This window comes from Antechinus flavipes, chromosome 3 (assembly GCF_016432865.1).
Source record: "Antechinus flavipes isolate AdamAnt ecotype Samford, QLD, Australia chromosome 3, AdamAnt_v2, whole genome shotgun sequence".
NCBI lineage: Eukaryota > Metazoa > Chordata > Mammalia > Dasyuromorphia > Dasyuridae > Antechinus > Antechinus flavipes.
In genome coordinates this window covers 371,139,248-371,160,485 of record NC_067400.1, presented here as the reverse complement: position 1 = coordinate 371,160,485, position 21,238 = coordinate 371,139,248, and the positions used below count along the sequence as shown (strand labels likewise).

At 31.9% G+C, this 21,238-nt stretch overlaps 1 protein-coding gene across 1 annotated transcript in view; it reads right to left on the bottom strand.

The window, feature by feature from the left end:
• The window catches only part of ARHGAP15 (Rho GTPase activating protein 15), an 844,282-nt gene that overhangs the window by 360,707 nt on the left and 462,337 nt on the right, over positions 1 to 21,238 (bottom strand). Inside the window, exon 9 of the mRNA XM_051985817.1 lies at positions 13,746 to 13,868. Within this exon, the coding sequence (XP_051841777.1) occupies positions 13,746 to 13,868 (123 nt within the window). The remainder of the gene's footprint in view (positions 1 to 13,745; positions 13,869 to 21,238) is intronic.

The window sequence follows — 21,238 nt, the reverse complement described above, 5'->3', positions numbered from 1 at the left end:
GAATTGACTAAATAAAAAAAAAAAAAGAGCTTTCTGAAGAAGACAATCCTTAAAAATTAGAATTGGGCAAATTTAATCCAATTACTTGATGGGATATTGAAATCAGCCAGAAAGAAACAATTCAAATATTGTGCAGCCATAGTCAGGATCACACAAGATTTAGCAATTTCCATGTTAAAGAAGTAGAGAGGTAAAATTGAAATTTAATGAAATAGAGCATTCCTAATGAAAAGACCAATATTAATAGAAAAACATCACATTCAAACACAAGATTCCAAAGAAGCATAAAAAGATAATTATAAGAGATTCAATCAAGTTAAACTATGTACATTTCCATATGAGAAGAGGACACATGTAACTTCTAAGAACTTTATCATTATTAGGGTATCTAGGTGGCATGTACATAGAGAGAGAGGGAATAATTATTTTGAGACAATGCTCCCAAAAATGAATTGGCAGGAAAGAATGATTAATTGGAAGAAGGCAGAAGGAAGAGATAAAAGGGGGAATTTTTTCTCACACAAAAGAGGCACACAAGAATGACTTTTGACAATGGAGGAGCAAATGGTGGTGACAGCAAGTAAAGATTAAACTTCATTTTTATCAGAATTGATTAAAAATGGAAATATAGATGCATACATGTATAAACATACATATGTGTATATACACACATATATCAATATATATGTATATATATGCAATATATACAAATATACATATACTCAGTTCTATATAGGAATGTACTTTATTCTGTGGGAAATAGGAGGGGAAAGAGATAGGAGAAGGGGGTAGAAAATGATTAAAAAGAGGACAGATTAAGGAAAGTAATGGTTAGAAGCAAAATAGACTTTAAGGAGGGGCAAAATAAAAGAGAGAAAAAACAAAAGAAGATAGGATGGAGGGAAATCATACAGTTAACGAACATAATTGGCAAGAGGAATGGGAACTTGAGGAGATACTCATCAATTGGAGAATGGTTTTGGCATATGATTGTGATAGAGTACTATTGTGCCTTATGAAATGATAATTTGAGTGGTTTCAGAAATATCAGAATAGAATATGTTGTTTACAAGAGACATACTTCAAAGAGAAAGGTGCATTCAGAGTTAAAAGTAAGGGCTAGAATAGAATCTAATATGCTTTAACTGTAGTAAAAAAGGAAGGAATAATCATCATTGTAGTGTTCTTGTTGGTTTTCTGGAGGTCTTGGGAACAGCCTTCATTTCAGCAGATTAATCACCATGAGAATAGCCAGATGTTAAAGAATAAATTCTTTATTGTCTCCTTGCCTGGGCTTGGTAGCTTTCTGGAAAGCCTTTCAGACTGGTCTTGATCTCAGTGGGGAAAGTGCAGAAGGCCAGCCACAAAGGTGGTGTGAGATGAACTGAATCTGTCTCTGAGTCTGTCCCAGCTTATATGCTCTCTTTTAATTACATTATCATAGGTGTGCATCTTGTAGAACTATATTAAATACTAAGTACATGTACTGAACTACAGAACTATTAATCACGATGCTAAACTAGATAATCATTGTCTTATCAATTCCACTGACAACACCTTGTAAGAATTCTTGTTTCAAGTACAAAAGTTTTGGCCCACAACAAATCATGATCTTAGACAAAGAAAGAACAAAAATATACCTAATTTAAAGAAATAAGCAGAAAAACTACATTATGTTAAAAGGTACCATAATCATTGCAGTAATATAAAAATTTTAAAGCAAGTTTCTCTGATAAAAGCCTCATTTTTCAAATACACATTGATTATAGAACTGAGTGAAATTTGTTAAAAAACAAAACAAAACAAAAAAAGAGCTATTTCCCAATTGATAAACGATCAAAGGATATGAACAGGTAGTTTTAGGAAGAAATTAAAACTATTTTTAGGGTTATGGGAAATTTCTATTGTTTAGAAAAAGGTAAATTAAAACAACTCTGATGTGCACCTCATACCCATCAGAAATGAGTAATGCTGGCAGAGATGAAGGAGAAAAAGATATACTTAAAATTGGGTAGAATAGTAAACTTATCCAAACATTCTAGAGAACAATTTGAAACTATACCCAAAGGGCTATGAAAATATGTGCATCTTTATTAGAGATAATAAAATAGATGAATAACATATTTGTACATAAATACTTATAGCAGTTGTTTTTGTAGTAACAAAGAGTTGGAAACTGAGGGGATACTCATTGGTTGGGGAATGACTGAACAAGATGTGACATATGATTGTGATGGAACATTATTCTATAAGTAATGATAATATGGGTAGTTTTAGGGGAAAATGGCAAGAATTATAGGAACTGAGGCAAAGTGTAGTAAGATGAACCAGGAGATCATTGTGTACAATAACAGAAATGGTGCAATGATCATCAATTGTCAAAGACTTGACTATTCTTATCAATACAATGATTAAAGATAATTTCAAAGAACCCATGATGAAAAAGTACTACTTTTTCTACTCAGAGAAAGAGAACTGATAAACTGTGTACAAATTGAAATATCCTTTCCTCACTTTATTTTTCTTGCTTTTTAAAAAAAATGGCCAGAATGAAAAAAATTTTATACATATATATATATATATATATATACATATATACACATACATACATACATATATATATATATATATACATATACATACATACATATATATGTAATTTTTTCTGATTTTTTTGGACAGTTTTATTTAAAGTTTTGAGTTTTAGATTCTATCCTTCCCTTGCTTGCTCCTTTATCTCCTCCCTCCCTGGGAAAGTAAACAACCAGATATAGGTTATACATATCAATTACATAAAAATTCCAAAAATAAATGACCAATTAAAAATGTAATTTTTTAAAAAATTGTTGAAAAAAAATTGTCTAGGATTAATATTGCACAAAGCTTCTAATCTGCTGTTGCAAAACATCCTTTGATACAGTATAGCACTTTAGGCAATCACTGTTTTCAGAAACAAAAATCTAGGAAATATCTTTCTTTTTGCTTCAGTTTGACTAACATCGTCAGAAAACCAAGTTTGATTGCCTGGATTTCAGGCATTGGGAAAAAACGTAACCAGTGACTAGAGAAGCTTCACTTGTATAATACAATTATGCTTCCAATGATATTGAATAGTTGACAGTGTTTAAATTCTCATTTGCTAGATAACTAGGAAATTTTACTTTACCCCAGTTATGGTTTACTCATGTTTTCACAAAGATCAGTCACAACTTCAAACAGACAGTAAAATGGGAAATATTATAAAATTTATAAAAACAAAGTTAGAAGCTTACAACTACTGCACATCTTACTCAAAGGATTTAGGGAGGCTCTGAAAAACTAACAAGAGCTGAGCTAGAGTATATTTGTAGCTCCTTATGATACCAGTTTTAAGTGTCATGAGGGAACTATTTAGTAAAAGAACACCTGCTGAAGAACATCAGGGTATCAATAACTAAATCTAACCTATTTTTAAAGGATTTTTTTGAACACCAACAAAAGCTCCATATCTTTATCTCCTCTTCATATGATCTCAGGGGGAAAAAGTTTAAGAAGTGATCGGAGAATCAGAATGGTCATAGACCACTTCTCCTGAGGGTAACATCTTTCACTATTCTAACATATGGAGGAAACAATGTATTAACTTGGCATTTGTTCATTTGTGTCTCATTGAGGATATACTTCCAGAAACTTGCTTTGGCAGGAGGAGAGAAGTTTGGTATCTTTTACACATACTTGTCATATAAATTATAATTGGCTCACCGTGCCCTCTCTGAAGCACAATGTGGAGTAACACAATAAAACAAAATCAGATACTGAGTCTGTTATTTAATTTGTGGCCTTTGGATATAGCTGCTTATTTTCTGGAAATTGTTGAGATTTTTAAATGGGAGCTTGAGATTTTGGAACATCATTTTGGAGATTGGCACCAAGGTCAGACTACCACCTTAGGCAGGGCATTCCAGGGAAAAAAAAGGACTGGAACAACTGGAATTAGAGTTTTCAAGATCTACCATAGCTTGCACATATTGAGGAAATCCCACAAAGACTCACTAAGGGGCAGTACTAATGGAGTGATGATAGGTCTATGGGTAAAACTTGGGGTCTAGCTGTCATCGCTTTTCCATGTCTGCATAAAAAAAAGGTATAAAATGCAGGGTTTTCCCCAAATTTTGATGCTGTCTGGGACCTTATTGTTTTGTGAGGAGTGATAAAAGTTTGAGAAATATACTTTAAAAGAAAAAGGAAGGAGGGGAGTAAGAAGGCATTATAGCTTATTTATTATTTTTATTTTATTTATTTTAGTTTATTTTTATTAGTATTAAACCTCATATGAAGTAATGTATGATCCAGATAAAAACCTACACATTACTCATTTTTCTTTTACATATTAAAAATCAAATATTTATGCCCTAGGATCTTCCAAACACATTATTACATACTAACTTCTTTGAAATATGTGCCAACCCATAAGAAAATAATTTCATGTTTTAGTAGAAAATGCATTCATTGTCATGGCTTCTTTTTTTTCCTTTTCTTATCTGCTTTTCTCTCATTTCTAGAAGCTCATTTTCTCTTGCTGCTCTAATTTTATTCTGTTTTTAATACAGCCTAAGTTAATTGATCCTGTGGCTAGCAAGCTTTGAAAAGATATAGGAATAACCTGCAACCTAGGTAACATTTTCTTCCAACTTTCCCCATCTTTCATTGTGACTGGTATTTTATATGGAATGAAACCAACTGGATGGTACTCTATTACCAACATATTTGCTCACCGGAGCCTTTAAATAAATATAACTGGATGGAGACTATAAATGCAAAGGAACCAGGAAGCTCATAGGCCAAGATGAAGCTTAAGGTTGACTATTAATTTTGACCATTATTAAATCATGACATAGCTCACACATAAGGATCACAGTTCAATTATGAACCATAAAGTAGTAAAAAAGAAAAGATTTATAAGATATTTTTCAAGTACATTAGAACATATTCTAGAAGTTGTGCGAGTATTTCAGGCAGAAGACCCATGCCCCAGTATATAAATTCGAATACAATTATTCTCAGACTAACACTGATAAAGTGACACAGCTAGAGCAGGACTCTGCTTGGAGCTATATTTGCAGTGTTGCTCACATATATTTTGCTTAAATTAACAATGTGACAAATAGGTTACACTGTCATACATCAGCTCTAACAAATTATTTTTAAAATTCTTTTCATTTACTCAATGATCCCCATATATACACAGATATAAGAGAGGTGGAAAGTTTAGGGTTGACAATTTGCAATTACAATATGAACTGCAATTCCTTCCCTCCCCCCTTAAAAAAAGATATTTGACACACTTTACAAAAACACTATCATTTTAATGACATTAGTTTCTCATATGATGGAAACCTTAAACAATTAGTTGTATCTCTCTGGGTAATTACTTGGATGTCCAGACAATTAGATGACAAAATGCAAGTAAGTGGGTGCACTTAGAAGGAATAAAAATGACCTTGCACGAGTATTCAGTGAGCCTCAGTGTAAATCAGATTTGAGAATCCAGGGCATCCAAGTGTAAATCACATTTTGATGACCATAACAAAAAAGGAGAAAATTACTATCTTTTCTACCACCATTCCAAAAAAAAAAAAAAAAAAAACCACATGAAAACCAGAATCTATTGCTCTGATTTGAAAGGTACTTAGTATGGCTATATCAAAACCTCAAATAAAATTCTTGGGAACTAGTTTATAGGGACATCATGATTACTAATGCACTTTATAGACTTAAGTAAATTGCTTGCCTCTTCTGTTCATTAGATTTGATTTATGTATTTAAAAGGCATCCTATGATCCTTCTTGGTACATACTAAATCAAAGGAAGGGTATGATATTATTTCAATTTTTGTCAATCTTAGTACTGGTTCTGCAGTATCCATGCTAGGAGAACTGTATCCAAAAGTATCTACTCTATTAAAGTTTAAATGACAAGGACCTTACCATCTTAGCATTTCAGATAGTTAATAAAACGTTGAACTATAGTTTGATAATCAGAATGTATGCTCCTTGAGAGTAGATTGCTTTTAATATTTAAATGAGATCATTGAATCATTAGAGGGAATATTCAAATCAATTGGTACAGGAGTCCATTTGAGTATGAGTATTTTTTTTTTTTATCTTAGAGCCTAGCATAATGCTTTTCATATAGAAGATATTGAATGTTCATTTAACTGAATTGAATTTGTCCTATACTTTAACAGAAAATTTTTCAGTGACTTCAGAGATAGACTAGGTTCAAAAATTTCATAGAAAGGTCCCCTATACTGCCACTCTAAAAGGGAAGTTAGTACAAAAGGTGTGTGAGGCACTTAAGAACAAAAGTCTAGTGATGTATTTTAGTTGATTCTGATAATTTTTTTAATTTTTAAATTTTTTTTCTGATAATTAAAAAAAAAAGACTGAAGTGTTTAAAAATGTCAGAGTGGCCACTCAGAAAACTCATCCAAAACTTCAGACTTTTATGTGTATAAGAGACATAAGTGCATGCAGGTATTTGAAAATGAATACTTAATAATAGCAAAATTCTTTAAGAATAATGTAAGGTGAAATCTGCTAAAAGACATTAAGGTAAAACTAATAACAGTGGCCTTTAAAAAGGGGGATAAAGATATGTTGGAAGCTAGAGGAAGATGAAAGAAGACTAGGATTCTTCCTCAATGAATGGAAAGAGAATGGAAAAAAAGCTAAGGCAAAACTAATCATTTTTTTCTTTCTCTTTTTCCTTCTCCTTCTTCCCAAGCCCCACACTCTATTTTTCTCTCTCTTTATGTCTGTCTCTGTCTTCCTGTTTCTCTGTCTGTGTTCCTGTGTTTGTGTTGTGTCTCTTTCTGTGTGTGTATTTGTGTATGTGTGCGTGTGTGTGGGGTCTGTACTGAGGAACATAATCAATGGGCTAGGAAAGACAGAACAATAATTCAAAAGAAGCCAAGATGACAAGAGGACCTTGTTGTGCTCAGTGAACTGAAATTATCTAGCTTCTTCAAGTTTACATCTCCACATTCTGAAAGAGCTAGTAGTGATTGCTGGGATGGGAATGGACCAAGTGTTCCAGTTTTTTTTAGAGAAAAAGAAAGTAGATAATTCAGAAGGTAAATAATTCACCTAAGAGGTGTAATGGATAGAATACTGAAATTAGAGACAGGAAGGCCAAAGTCAAATTCTGACAGATTTTTTGGGGGGAATATGAGATTCTGGGCAAGTCATTTTACTTTAATTTTTTTTTCATTTTATGTTTTAATCTCAGTTTTCTTGCTTGTAAAATGAGGATAATTCTAATTATCTTACAGAGTGAAATTGAAGATCAAATGAGATAAGATATATAAAGGAATTTGTAATTTTTAACATGTATAAATGGTAGCTATTAATACAAACTAGAGACCATTGCATTTGATATTAATTTCTAGTAAAAATTTTAGAACCTGTTATAAAAGGGTCATTTTATGAGAACCATAATAATTAAAAACAAGTGAAGTTGGGGCAGGTAGGTGGTGCAGTGGATACAGCACCATCTCTGAATTTAGGAGGACCTGAGTTCAAATCTGATCTCAGACACTTTCTAGTTATGTGACCCTGGGCAAGTCACTTAACCCTAATTGCCTCAGCAAAACAAAACAAAAAGCAAAAACACAAGTGAAGTAAGACTAAACTTTTTTTTTTTGGGGGGGGTAGAGTTGCTAATCTATCAGGGAAGACTAGAGAAATGATCTATTTCAGCAAGACTTTTCATACTTTTTCACCCCATCCTTCAGAGAAAGATGGAGGGATATAGAAATAATATAATTAGAACTGGAATTAGTTCAATAGATGAAAAGATAATTTAGATTGAGAATTAGAAGGTATCATAGAAACAACTAGTCCAGTGTCCTTGCTTTTCAAAGGAGGAAATTGAAGTCCACTATTAGAACAAACAATTTGCTCAAGTTTGTAGTAAACTTTTCAATTTACATTTCAATTCAGGGTCTCTAATTCAAGAAATCGATATCCATTGATTAGCTATGAGTATTGAAGAGTAGATTAATTTTAACCCGGTAGATAATCTCTACTAGAGTAGTTCCAATGTTTATTTTAAAGAGGTCATAAATGATACTTATCAAAGTTGTGAATGACAAGAAATGAGGAATGACAACTAATGTATTGATAGTATTTATAGAGTCTTTTGCAACTTGGTTCCACTCTAACTTTTCTCCTAATTATATGCTATTACTTTCCTATCTCCTATCTATGTGAAAAATGGTGATTGAACTATGTCTTGAAAAGAAGTGAGATTATATATCTACATCTGTATATATATGTTTGTGTTTATATGTATGTATGTATATATTTTTTCCTTCAATATAATAGAAGCATTTTTATGGAAAGGGACTGGCTTACTTTTGTTACTGTATCCCATGTATCTATTATAGTATCTGGCTAATAATAGGCACTTTATTAATGCTTGTTGATTAATTGATAAAGTTAGGAACTGGATGGACCAACTGACTGGAACAAAAATTACCCTTCCTGATAATTAGATTTGTCCAAAAAGAACAAATAACTTAGAAGTTAATATTGCCTTCCCACTTTAAAATAAAGAAATTGAAGTTCAGAAAAATGTTAGATAATCTAAATATTAACAACAAAGCAAGATTTTGAACTCAGTTCCTTTAGATTCCATGCTATTTCTACTACATTATGCTCCATTTTTCTCTTATCTTGGTGGATGTTTAAGCAAAGATTAGCCAAAGTCTCAATGGTTATCTGCCTCTCTAGAATTTACCGCTAAGAAATATTAATTGTGCTATAAAATATTGCCTTATTTTCTGAAATTATGGTCAAAAGGTTTCCTATTTTTGGGCAGCTGATCTATTATTTAAAAGCTGGATATTCAGATTTGGCTAGAGCTGAAGAGTTATTACCCAATATGAGCAAAAGAAAGTGTAAAACAATTGGAGGATACCTATGAGTCACCCCAAAATGTATTCTTTTGCCTATAATTTACATATTAAAATGATTGGAGAATGTGTTTCAGTATGACACACGATATATAAATATAATGAAATTCCGTACACATCTGAGAGAAAGTACACTTGGCAAATATGAATAGCACTTGATGGAAATTGAAGGCTTTTCAGAGCATCTACACTTACAATGGCATGATTAACACTATGCCCACCTGAGCCATTTGGATGAGTTTTTTCAGGAGCGATCATTCCAAATCATGCAGTTGTTGCTCCCTTGTTTTGTTAATTATAAGTAATTTCTTGCAGTAGGATTTTTTTCTTCTTAATATAATTAAAAGCCAGAAAATATTCTATCATATTAATATGTCTAGAGCCAGACCGACATAATTCTGGATATTTCTCCTAGAAGTTGCATAATATACACTTTGCAGAAATGGTATGTGACTGAATTTTAGGTGATTTGTGGTTGCTTAATTGTACATTATGTTCCAAGCAAACACTCTGGAAATGCTGCTTAATAAGCATTATAATAACAATGAAAATAACTTGAATCCCAGCAGAGGGCTAACTTTGCACTGAATACAATATGGAAGTAAGCTCATTGAGCTTTTTGGGATTTAGGACTGGAAAGAAACTTTAGAGCTTTCTTAGAATCTTAAGTGAAGTGGTGGAAGAAATCCTTGTAGTACCCTTGTTCATCCCATCATTTTATAGAGGGAGAAACTCAAGCCCAGAGGACCATGACTCAAAGATCATGAAGGCAGCAAGTAGCAGAACTATTTGAAACTTTGTTCTGAGTTCTGATCCTGAGTTTTCTCACTCTGCCACTTCCTCATCCCCAAGTTTGAGAACTTTTTAATTTTTACTTTTGGTACTAATATATCAAAAAAGAAAAACTCCAAAATAAATTCCCTGTCAAGAGATGGGAATATCAAGGAGTCCCCATCAATTGAAGGGTAGCCAAACAAATTATGGTCTATAAATGAGATGGAATACTATTGTGCTATAAAAAAGAATGTAGAAGATGGTTACAGAAAAAAAAATTGAAGACAAATGAACTAATGCAAAGTGACATGAGTAGAATCCAGGAGAGAAATTTATTTAACAACAATATGGTAAGTACAAACATTTCTAAAAGATTTAGGAATTTCAAAAAACACAATAATAAACAATTATTCATATTGTTATGAAACATGCTACTCAGCTCTTTTTAGAGAGATATTACAAAGATTGTGCAAATTAAGGCCTATTTCATTTTATTTTAGGGGCATGGTCAATGTGAGAATTTATTTGCTTAACAATACTTTTTTACATTCTTTTTAAAAAACATGTTTCTTTGTGAATTATCTTAGAAGAGAAAAATCAGAATGAAAGAGGAAAAGGAGGAAAAAGGGGGAGGGGGAGAAGTGAACATAGTATGTTCTGATTTATATTCGGTGTCCATAGTTTTCTCTGAATGCACATGGTGTTTTTTATTCAAAGTTTGTTGGGGATGCCTTGGATCACTGAACTGCTGATAAGAACTAAGTCTCATATTTGATCTTGTACAATCTTGTTGTTATTGTGTACAATGTATTCCTGGTTGTTTCTTTTACTCAGCACGCAAATTTTTTCAGGCTTTTCTAAAATCAATTTGTTCATCATTTTAATAGAACAATAGTATTCCATTACTTTCATATATCATAACTGATTCAGCCATTCCTCAATTGGTTGACATCTATTCATTTTCTAGTTCTTTGCCCTTACAAAAAGAGCTGCTGCAAACATTTTTGCACATGTGAGTCCTTTTCCTTGGATCATTGGATCATGTCACAACTCCACTTGCAATGCATTAGTTTGACAATATATTTTAATGGATTTTGTTTTTCTTGATTTCTTGTAGGGGGGAGAAGAAAGGGAATGTGTGATGGAGAGAATTGGGATCTGATAATTTAAAAAAATTCAATTAAAAATCAAGCCATCACTTATGATCCTCTTCATCTTATTAATAAAGATTGTCCAAAAAGATTATATGTAGCAAGAAAAACAATTCTTATTTTGTCAAAAGATACAATGATTAGAGAAAGATTATTTAGTTCCCTAATCATTCTGTCTTAGGATTCTTCCAAGGTACTAAGTCACTGGAGTTGATAGAGACAATAATTATCTAATTTAGCATAGGTTCAGTATGATTGATCTGATCCTACAAGGAGATGTTATGCCAGAACTTGAAACAAAGTACTAAGTGGAATTGAGGAGACAGAGGTTAAATCTAGTTTAGCATTGATTTAATCCTACAACAAATAATGGTTTCCTAGTGATATAATGATTGGTGTATACTCAGTGTGGGGCATATAAGCAAGAAGCTCTCAGAGCCAGAAAGACAAGCTCATAGAAGCTCTTGGAGACTCAGGCAGGATTCAGTCGAGGAGATTCACAAGCCAGAGAAGGCAGCTTAAGCTCTCAGAACCAAGACTACAGAAAGCCTCCAAGGAAAACTAGCCCACCCCCAAATGAAGGAGATAAGACTTCAAAGGAGATGATAAAAGATTTGTACTTTAACTCCTGGCTGCATTTGGGGTAATTACACTGAACTGAAACAAAGTCTGCTCCCAGAATCCCCCCAAGAAACCTGCTCCCAGAGAATATTACGCTTTAGAGAAGAACATTACAATTCTGTTAAAATAATTTGAATTGAAATCAGGATACCTGGATTCTAGTTCCAACTCCTACATACAACAGCTATCTGACCATTTAATTTTTTAGAACCCTGTTTTCTTCATCTGGGAACAAAAGGGGAATAATAATATCTGTAATTTCTACATTAAATGATTGTTATATATAAAAATGTTTTTTCACATTATAAAATGCTATATAAATTGGAATTATAATTAATAAAAGAGTCTTGCCTAGTTGAAAGTTATTAGCCATATTAATCCTGATAACATTTAAAAATATTCTTGCTCTTTTTCTTTTCTCTTTGCTTCCTTCCTTCCTTCCATCTTCCTTCCTGCCTGCCTGCCTCCCTTTTTTTATTGATCAAAACACAGTGCTTTTAATGAAACAGGAAAGCTTCCATACCTTTAATAAAAGAATATATTTAATTGGTAATTTGACATGTCTTGTGGTTTTAAATTTGGATTATTGTCTTTTACTCAGTTAAAAATTTGTTTCATATTTTTGAGGGAAATCATATTAAAAACTAAATGATAACTAAGAAATACAATTAAATTTTCAAAACAGAGACTATATGAAGAAAAAAATGCCACTTAATGCAGTAACAGAACCTTATGAAAACAACATTTCATATAGATCTGCCATAATATTATCCTTGTTAAGGAATCCTGACTCTTTGGGCTGGTGAGGGTTAAAATTTAATGGGTTATCAGATATAGCCCATTTAAAATTATATTCCGTGATGTAGTTACTTCTGAGTTTTGAGAAAGATCTAAATTAAATAGTTTCCCAACATTTTGATTGGGTCTCAGCTCTGCTATTATGTTAAGACTTTCATTCAAATGCCAAACCAATTATGAATATCTAAATATTTTCATGTTGAACAATATTATTCAGCTTCAAGATCTCTATTTCATTTGTTTATAAAATAATATTTCTTTCAACTTATTTTGCAATCCTGAAGAATTCAATTTAATCATTTTTCTAATTCTTATATCTGGATTTTCAAACATTTTCTGCTAAGTATTTTATCTGTATAGAAAGAATAAGTATTTTGGGCTTGGGTTTCAAATCTTCAGAATGGAAACATTTATGTATCATAGATATATGGACCTAGAAAAGATCTCAGAAATTATCCTAAGTAGTTCTTTTTTTTGTGTAGGTGAGGAAAATAAGTCTGAAGTGAGGGTTAAGTGATTTGCTCAGTTACATAGGCAGCAAGCATGTGTTAGGAATGAACTTAAGTCCTTTGATTCCAAAGCCAATGAATCTTTTCATTATCATACTTTCTTGGATGATCCAAAATACCTCTTTTGCAGCTCAGAAAATTATACTGCTTGCCTAAGGTTAATAGAGTTAGAATTAGTACAGTCATATTTAATTATTTATATTTTAATTAAGGGTTACAAGGGTGTTGTCCATAGGCACCAAATTTAGAGAGTGCTACATCCCCTCGATATTACTTGTATTCCTTCAACATCAAATAAATAGCAAAACAGCAAAACTTAATATCTACTTTACAAGAAAAAAAAGTTGGAATGGGAATTTCTTTCCCTCCAATTCCATTTGGTATACACAGAAAGATTTCACGATATTATTCTAGAGGCTCTGCTTCCACATCATACTGTCCTTTCCCTACCCCCATCCTCTGTTTAATTGAAATAGGTAGGTGAATAGTCAGTATTGAACTTGAAGTCAAAGAAACTTTTTCAAATCCTACCTTACACAATTACTAGTGTGTGACTGAATAGTGAAATAATGACATTTCATTATTCACTATTTACTATTCAGCTATTTAACTTCTATTCATCTCAGTTTTCTTATTGGCAAAATGGAAATAATAAGAACACATTTCTCAAAAGGTTGTTATTAGTATCTAATGAAATAATGTATAAAATCCTTTGTACATCTTGAAGCTTTATATATTAATGCTAATTGTCATACTTTTCATTCTCATAATTATTAGCATTTGTATTATTAATAATTTTGCCATTAAGAAATAAATATTGGAGGCACATTTTGTGTCACATGCCACAGGAGTAATATGTAATATAGATTCTGGGTACAGAAATATCTAATCACGATTCTTCTAACCATTATCCTAAAAACACAATATTCACCATACCTTTAATAAGTCCTTTTTCTTGAAGAGTTTTTAGGGAAGGTCTTCGGGTAATGAATTTCTTTAATCTGCTTTTGACTCTGCTTTTGTCACTTGTATCAGAAACACTGTGTTGTAATCTAAATACTGGAGATAAAAAAGAAAGACTTTTGGTAAATATCCCTTTTATTATTATTATTTTATACAAATTAAATTGAGAATCTTAGTCAAAGAACCTCTACCTCCCTTAAGGCCTTTTATATATATGATGTATATGCAATGCTCTCTCAAATGTAAGTATTAGTGATTTTGTGTTCTTGAAATATGCATGTGACCTGATAAAATTACAATTACTCAGATGACTGAATTAAATCACTTGTCTTTGGACTATGCTATCTGCATGAAGAGAATATCCTCTATCTCAGGAATTGTTAACTTTGTTATTGCAGACTTTTTTTTTGCAATTGATGAAGCCTACATCCCCTCTTCTCAGAATAATATTTTAAATTCATAAAATAAATATACAAGTTATTAATTATATATCTGAATATGCATTGTATCTTTTGGTACTCTCTCTTGGTATAACTCTTATTAGTGCTTTCTCTTTGAAATTAGTTTGTATATTTTACTATTTTTTTACCTATGCATGTGGTGTAACTTTACTGCCTCTACCCTTCTCAGTAGAACATGTGTTCTCTGAGGGCAGGGTTATTCACTTTATGTCTTCTTATCTCCATCATCTTTTGCAGTTCCTAGCACACAGTACATAATTAATAAATCTTTGCTACATTTATATAAGGCATAAAAATAAAAAAGCATGAAAATGTTGGGATGGATTTTTGGATAATTACTGAGCATACCTAACTTTATATTCAAATGATTTTAAGATGACATAGAATTTAGCTAATTTAAGCATCTTTTGTGGTCCAAAATATACATATTTTTTCCCCAATGCTCTGTCCAATTTCAGAGTAAATTTCCTCCATAGCTGAGAAATTTGCTATGACTGAAAATCTAGGTTAAGTGAATGCTTTCATTGTTTACTTGGGAAGTAAATAAGAAACAACCGATGTTTGTAAAATAACGTGTATTCAACTGCTGAATGTGAATAAAACATTCCATTATAACTGCTATTCAGAGAATTACTAATGGCCATTTTTTATAATCTATTGCATACTTTTCACACCACTCTTCACTACAGGCCAGATGTGTTTCTATGAGGAAACATGCATGGCATCTATTAAGCATAAAGACCTATAATAAGAACTGAAAGAAGACACAGGTTGTTGCTTAGGTGTAACTTTACTCAAGTTACAAATTTTTATCAATACTTTGGATAAATAACAAATGGCTTCCTTTTCAAATTTCTAAAGGAGAACTATCTAGGGAAAAAATTAGTATGTTCAGTTAGAGTCAGCTGGAAAGACAGCATACTGAGATGAATATAGTAAGATGCCAATAGTAGGAATAAAACAAAGTCTGACGTTTGGTTTAAAGAAACAGATTTTATAAGTATAAACTGTGGGAGTCATGACTAAATAATAGTTTGTCTAAAGAAACATCTGAAATTTGTAGTAGATTATAAAGTCTAAAGGAGTCAGTATTCTGCTATGACCTTTATAATAAAAGAGAAGGGTATATATTGCTAGTTTTGCTGTACTCTGTTCTGATCAGAACATATCTAGAATATTGTGTTCTTTCCTAAACACCACATTTTAGAAAGGAGAGTGATAAGGTGAGAACTTCTTTTATCAGAAGGTCAAGTGGGATTGTGGGTTCAGAGTTATGAAGAATTTTGATAAAAAGAAACATTTCTTAATAATTAGAATTAACCAAAAGGTGAATAGATTGCCTTAGGAGGTTATAAGATCTTATTGGAGATCTTCAAGCAAAGACTGGATAACCATGTGTTGAGTATGTTGAGAAATTTATTTTCTGAGGGATTAGGTATTAAAAGTTTGACTAGATGACTGAATCACTTCCAGATTTAATTTTGTATTCACTATTACAAGGTTTGCCCTAAGCAAATATAGGTACATTTTGTTTTCCATAGCGACCTTCCATTCCTCACAGAAGCCCACATTTAAAAGTTAATAAAGTATCCTTTACCTGAAGCACAATCATTTTCACAGAGTAGTCATTCTCTTTAAAAAGTCATCTCTGATGAAATCCAGCAAAAGATATCTATTATCTATCTAGTACATTCAATATTAGGACACCTCCCCTTGTTAGGAAGTTTTTCTTTTTGTGAGCCTAAATTTTCTTAGCAATTCTTTAACTTTTCTTCTCTTTTTTTCTCCTCCACATTGCTCCTACTTCTATACACATGAGCCAAGCAGAAGGTCCTACACACTAGTTCTTTTATATGAGACCATCTCTGAAAATAGCTGTCATATCCTATACCTTCCCCTTTACTCTATATTAAACATTACAATGTTCTTTAACCTACCTTTATATACCATTATCTGTAGTTGTCTAATTATTCTTGTTATCACTCTGAAAAATTCTTCTTAAATATCCTGATTAACATCCTTCTTAAAATACATTGCCCAGAATTTTACAAATACTCTGTACCACTTCTATTTAAATTCCTTCTTCTGATATTATACTTTTTACTCAGGGCCCTGCTAAGTGACTAGCTGAACTGGCAAATTAATTTAAATGAAAATCTTAATAGTGATTAATGATTTAATGTGTCACTCCCCTATGATAATGCATATATTTTAAGAAGAATTGTTAGGGACTTCCTTTACTCAGAGAAGAGGTTAATGGATTTCAGGAAGTGACAAAGTCCCTCAAATAACTTCTTATAAAAATTTCTTCTTTCTTGGAATAATTCCATACTAGTCTCACAGGATAGTGCCTAATATCAGAATTAATGAGAGCAAAAACATATGAGAGCTAAAAAAGATTTTTTTAATGAAAAGAAAAGGAAAAGAAATACTGACAATGTAATCACTTCCAAAAAGTTTTTATACATAGAAATATAAATGCTCACTACTTTACTCAATTAATGAATATTGATTGATTAGGTATCATGTTGTCTCCACCAAGAAAAAACATTTAAGATTATTCTTTTCTTCAAGGATCTTATAATCTAGTTAGAAAGTTAAGAAAATAAATAATTAACAATAAAAGTTAATACATGGTAAGAGCCATTGTGGGTAAAAGATGAAATGCCTAAGAAAACAAAGGTTCAAGTTTCTGAGTATATCAATTTATTAATCAAAGCATGCTAGTTAGATAACAAATTAAGACTAGGCCTCTTCAGCTCCAAATACATGGAGAGACATTTTTATGCTTTAAAAACAATTAAATTAAATAATACCAATAAATTAAGAGAAAATAATTAACCAGCACACAAAAATAAGTAATCTGATTTTAAACTGAGGGAGAAGATTAGGGACTTTACAAATTGGGAGGGGGAATGCAAAAAAATGCCATTCGTTGACATCAGAATAAAAGGTGTACAACTCCATTCCTTTTCTCCCTCCCCTCTTCATTGCAAGTGTCTTTATATAATCAAGGGAGTATAGAAACAATAACTGATTGGCTAGCATAGGGCCAGTTTTCAGATAAAAACACACGGATTCCTTGAGACATATAAGAGTGAAAAACTACTCATACCAGCCTTCATATCTTACAGAGTTTTTAGTCTGCATATCCTAGGTCCTTACCTAAGGGTCTTTAAGCAATAGTTAGGTAGAGGAAGCCCAGTTTCCCAGATTTGTAGGGCTAGGTTCAAACAATGCAATTAAGTTTTCACACAATTCCCAAAACTGAATAACATTTTCTCAAAAGAGAAAAATTGGGCTAGATCCATAACTGAGCAGAAAGGGAACTGAGCTAGATCCAGAATTGTCAGAAGATGGAATCTGTGGTTCACTCAATTCCCACTATCACTTGTTATTTTAAATCCTTCATTATACTGATGGGTGGCAAAAACTGTAAGCACTAGATTAATTCAGAATTAGGAGGGATCATTATATTGTAAGGTTGTCTGTGAAGACGAAATAGAAGATTTGGAACATGGGTTAGGCCAAGATAGATTAATAAAATTTTCTAGATGAAATGGAGGGGTAAGAGTATGTGAGAAGAGTAAATAGTGTTAGTATAGACTCAAATCATGGAATGATCTGGATAATTTCATGTGATATTGAGAAAATTAGGCTAGTGAGAACAGAAAATATATGATGAGTGACAATACATTATGCAGTAAATGCAAGAATTTTTTTAGACAATAAAATAGTCCTAAATGGTGAAAAATACATTTTTTAAATTAAAAAAGTGAGACCTCTAGATAATTTTAATGGCTTCTATGTAGTCATTAAGCAGACGTATCAAACCTTTTAGTGATTCAAAGAAGCCAAATCCAATTTTGCAGAGCTAGTGGAAATATGTAACTCATTTTAGCGACCATAACCAGGGGCTCAGTTAGTAGATCTATGATTATGGACAGATCTAGGACAAGATCTAAGTCTTATGTGGATCATTTTCATTTTGACAGCTTTTCAATAGAAATAACCTTTGGAGAATATTTCCAATCAGAGTTTCCTCCAGTTTCCTCCAGAGACATGAGATTTTAATATGATTTATTTATCTCTAAGAAGCCTCAATACTCATGCAAGTACCAAGGCTAATGAAACATTGAATTCAGAATAATTTAGAGAAAAAGGAAACATGTGCAGAAATAGGGATAGAAGATCTTTTTTTGTGGTGGCAAAGAACTAGAAAAAACGCCACCTGTCTATTGATTGGACAAATGCTAATCAAATTATGATATATAAATATAATAGAATATTATTATATCATAGTAAATTACCAAAAGCAATGTTTCTGGGAAATTAGAATAGTAGAACAATTTATTCTGTAACTAAATTGTAAATATAAACTTTTAAAAAATTAAGAATTTAACCAATGCAAAGAGGATCTGTGATGAAATATCTTAACTACCTTCTGAAAGAGAATTCAGGTTTGCATTGAGAATTTCCCCCCTTCCCAATTATAATGTTCCCATGTGACCAGTGTAGGAATTTGCTTTGCTTTAATAATTGTTACAAAGGTTTTATTTATCTTTTTTTTAGTCAGAAGAGAAAATAAAATTTTGTTAATGGAAAAAATAAAATTTAATTAAAAAAATAATATAGTTTGAGTTTTATTTAAACTCAATAGAAAATTGAAAGGATTTTTGCCCAAGCTCATGACTGATCAAAACAACTCTCCATTATGGCGCATTCTACCTTTATGATTTTCTATCCAGCCATTTTTCTCAATGTCAAGATCATACATAAATTAGTTGGGATTTTAAGTCAGTAACCGAACAATTATCTTCTTAGTTGTATGATAAGAATTCAGGAAGGAGGGAATTGTTTTTTTTCAAAAAAGAGACAAGAAAAAAGAAAAGCTTCTTCTGGGTTATGCTTGGGCACACATGAACATGCTCTTAATTTGGGTCAAATCATATAATTATTTCAGCTACTGTAATTTGCAACAAATTAAAAGTTGGAGTCAACAGCCACATCACTTGGGCCATCAATTGGTTCAAATGTTATATATGTTATATTCTTTGAATAAAAATTTGGCTGTTTTTGGGTGAAAAGAAGATCATATCGTTATTAAGAAAGTCAGTCTTGTGATAAGATTTACTTCAGTTCTACCACTGAGATTATATACCATGAAATAGACATCTTTTTTAAAAAAAAAAAAGGTCATTAATGTTAACATATGCTATTATTAGTCTCCACTCCCAAAACCTTGCCATTTTCCATGAAAACAAAACAAAGAAATAGAGATACAAAAAAAAAAAAAAACATTCTTTTCTTGTTTCTAATAAGAAGTAAAAATTATGTGATTTGGAAAGAACTTTGCAAATACAGAAAGCAATGTAAATGTTACATTATAAAAATAATTATGTATCTAGTCATATCTCTTTGGAACCCTTAGATACTATGGTGATAAGATTCTTAATTAGGGAGATAGATATGTGTGTTATATTGTTTTCAATAGCACCATCTGGCTCTACATGTGAGAAACGTGTGTAAGGTGCACTGATTTCCAAAGGAAAATGGTTATACATTTCCAAGTATTCTATTTTTTTAGGCTTTCATATGTAGTGAAAAGTCTAGCATACTAGCAAAAAGCTCTATACATAATAAGTATTGCAATCATTCTTTTCTTCTTACATTGAACAATTATTTCCTAAGCATTTACTAAATGACGAGTTCTGAACTAGGGATAGAGCTGGGGAAGATAAAAAATTTAGATAAAACAGAGCCCCTGCCTTCACAAAGATTACTGTTTATTAGAGGAGTAACATATAAACACAAATATCTATTAAAGACAATATATTACCTGTTGTACATATTAAAGAAAAGCAAAAACAAATTGCTTTTTAAAGTCTGAGAAAGAAAATTGTTATAGACAAAGAGATCAGGGAGAGCTCAAATGGAGAAAGTAATATGTGAGTTTTTTTAAAAAGATAAGTGGAATCTATCAAGGAAAAGGGGAGGGAGGATATTGTAATATGAACAAAAGCAAGATAGTTTACAGTCTGGTTGGCTAGAAAGTAGTTACTGAAGTGTTAATAAATTGTCTTCAAATTGGGGCAAACTTCCTGAGGGCAGGGATTGTCTTTGCCTTATTTTTTTTAACCTTTAAATAATAATTATTTATTTTAAATATCTCTTCTTATTAAATTTTGAGTCCCATAGTCTCTCCCTCTTTCCCATTCTCTCCCTTACCTGCTGAAAAGGCAAGCAAAATGATATCAATTATACATGTGAAATTATGCAAACTATTTCCATATTAGCCACATTTTTAAAAAGAAAGGGGAAAAAGTGAGAAAATGATACTTTAATTTGCACTCAGAGTTCATCAGTCCTCTTTCTAGAGGTCGATAGCATTTTTTAATCATGGGTCCTTTGGAAATGTCTTGGATCATTACATTGATCAAAGTAGTCAGGTCTTTTACAGTTGATCATCATTACAAAATTGCTATTAATTCTACTCAGCTTGCCTTACTTTTTATCCCTGGTGCCTGGCACATAGTAAGAGTTTAATAAATGATTGTTGATTTGATTTATTACTTACAAGTCACAAACTCCAACTTCAAAATCTTAACTCTTAAGAATCATCAGGTTAGCAGACTATGACATTCCCCAAATTAATATGATCTTAGGCTGCTTCAAGTAGGACCATTTCAAGCTGCATCAAATAGGGCTGTCTTAGACTTCATTTCAAGTATTCCATTCAGTTCTGGGTGACACATGTAAAGAAACACACACACAAGCCTCTATTTCCCAACTCTGGGCATTTTCACTGACCATCCCCAATTCCTGGAAATCTCTTCTCCCCTCATTTGTGCTTCCTGACTTCTCTGGTTTCCTTCAAATTTTAGACAAGAGTCTCACCCTTTTCAAGAAACCTTTCTCAGTTCTCTTTCATCTTAGTGCTTTCCCCCTAAGATTTTGTCCAATTTACTCAGGTTATATCTTATTTGTACATAATTGTTTACATGC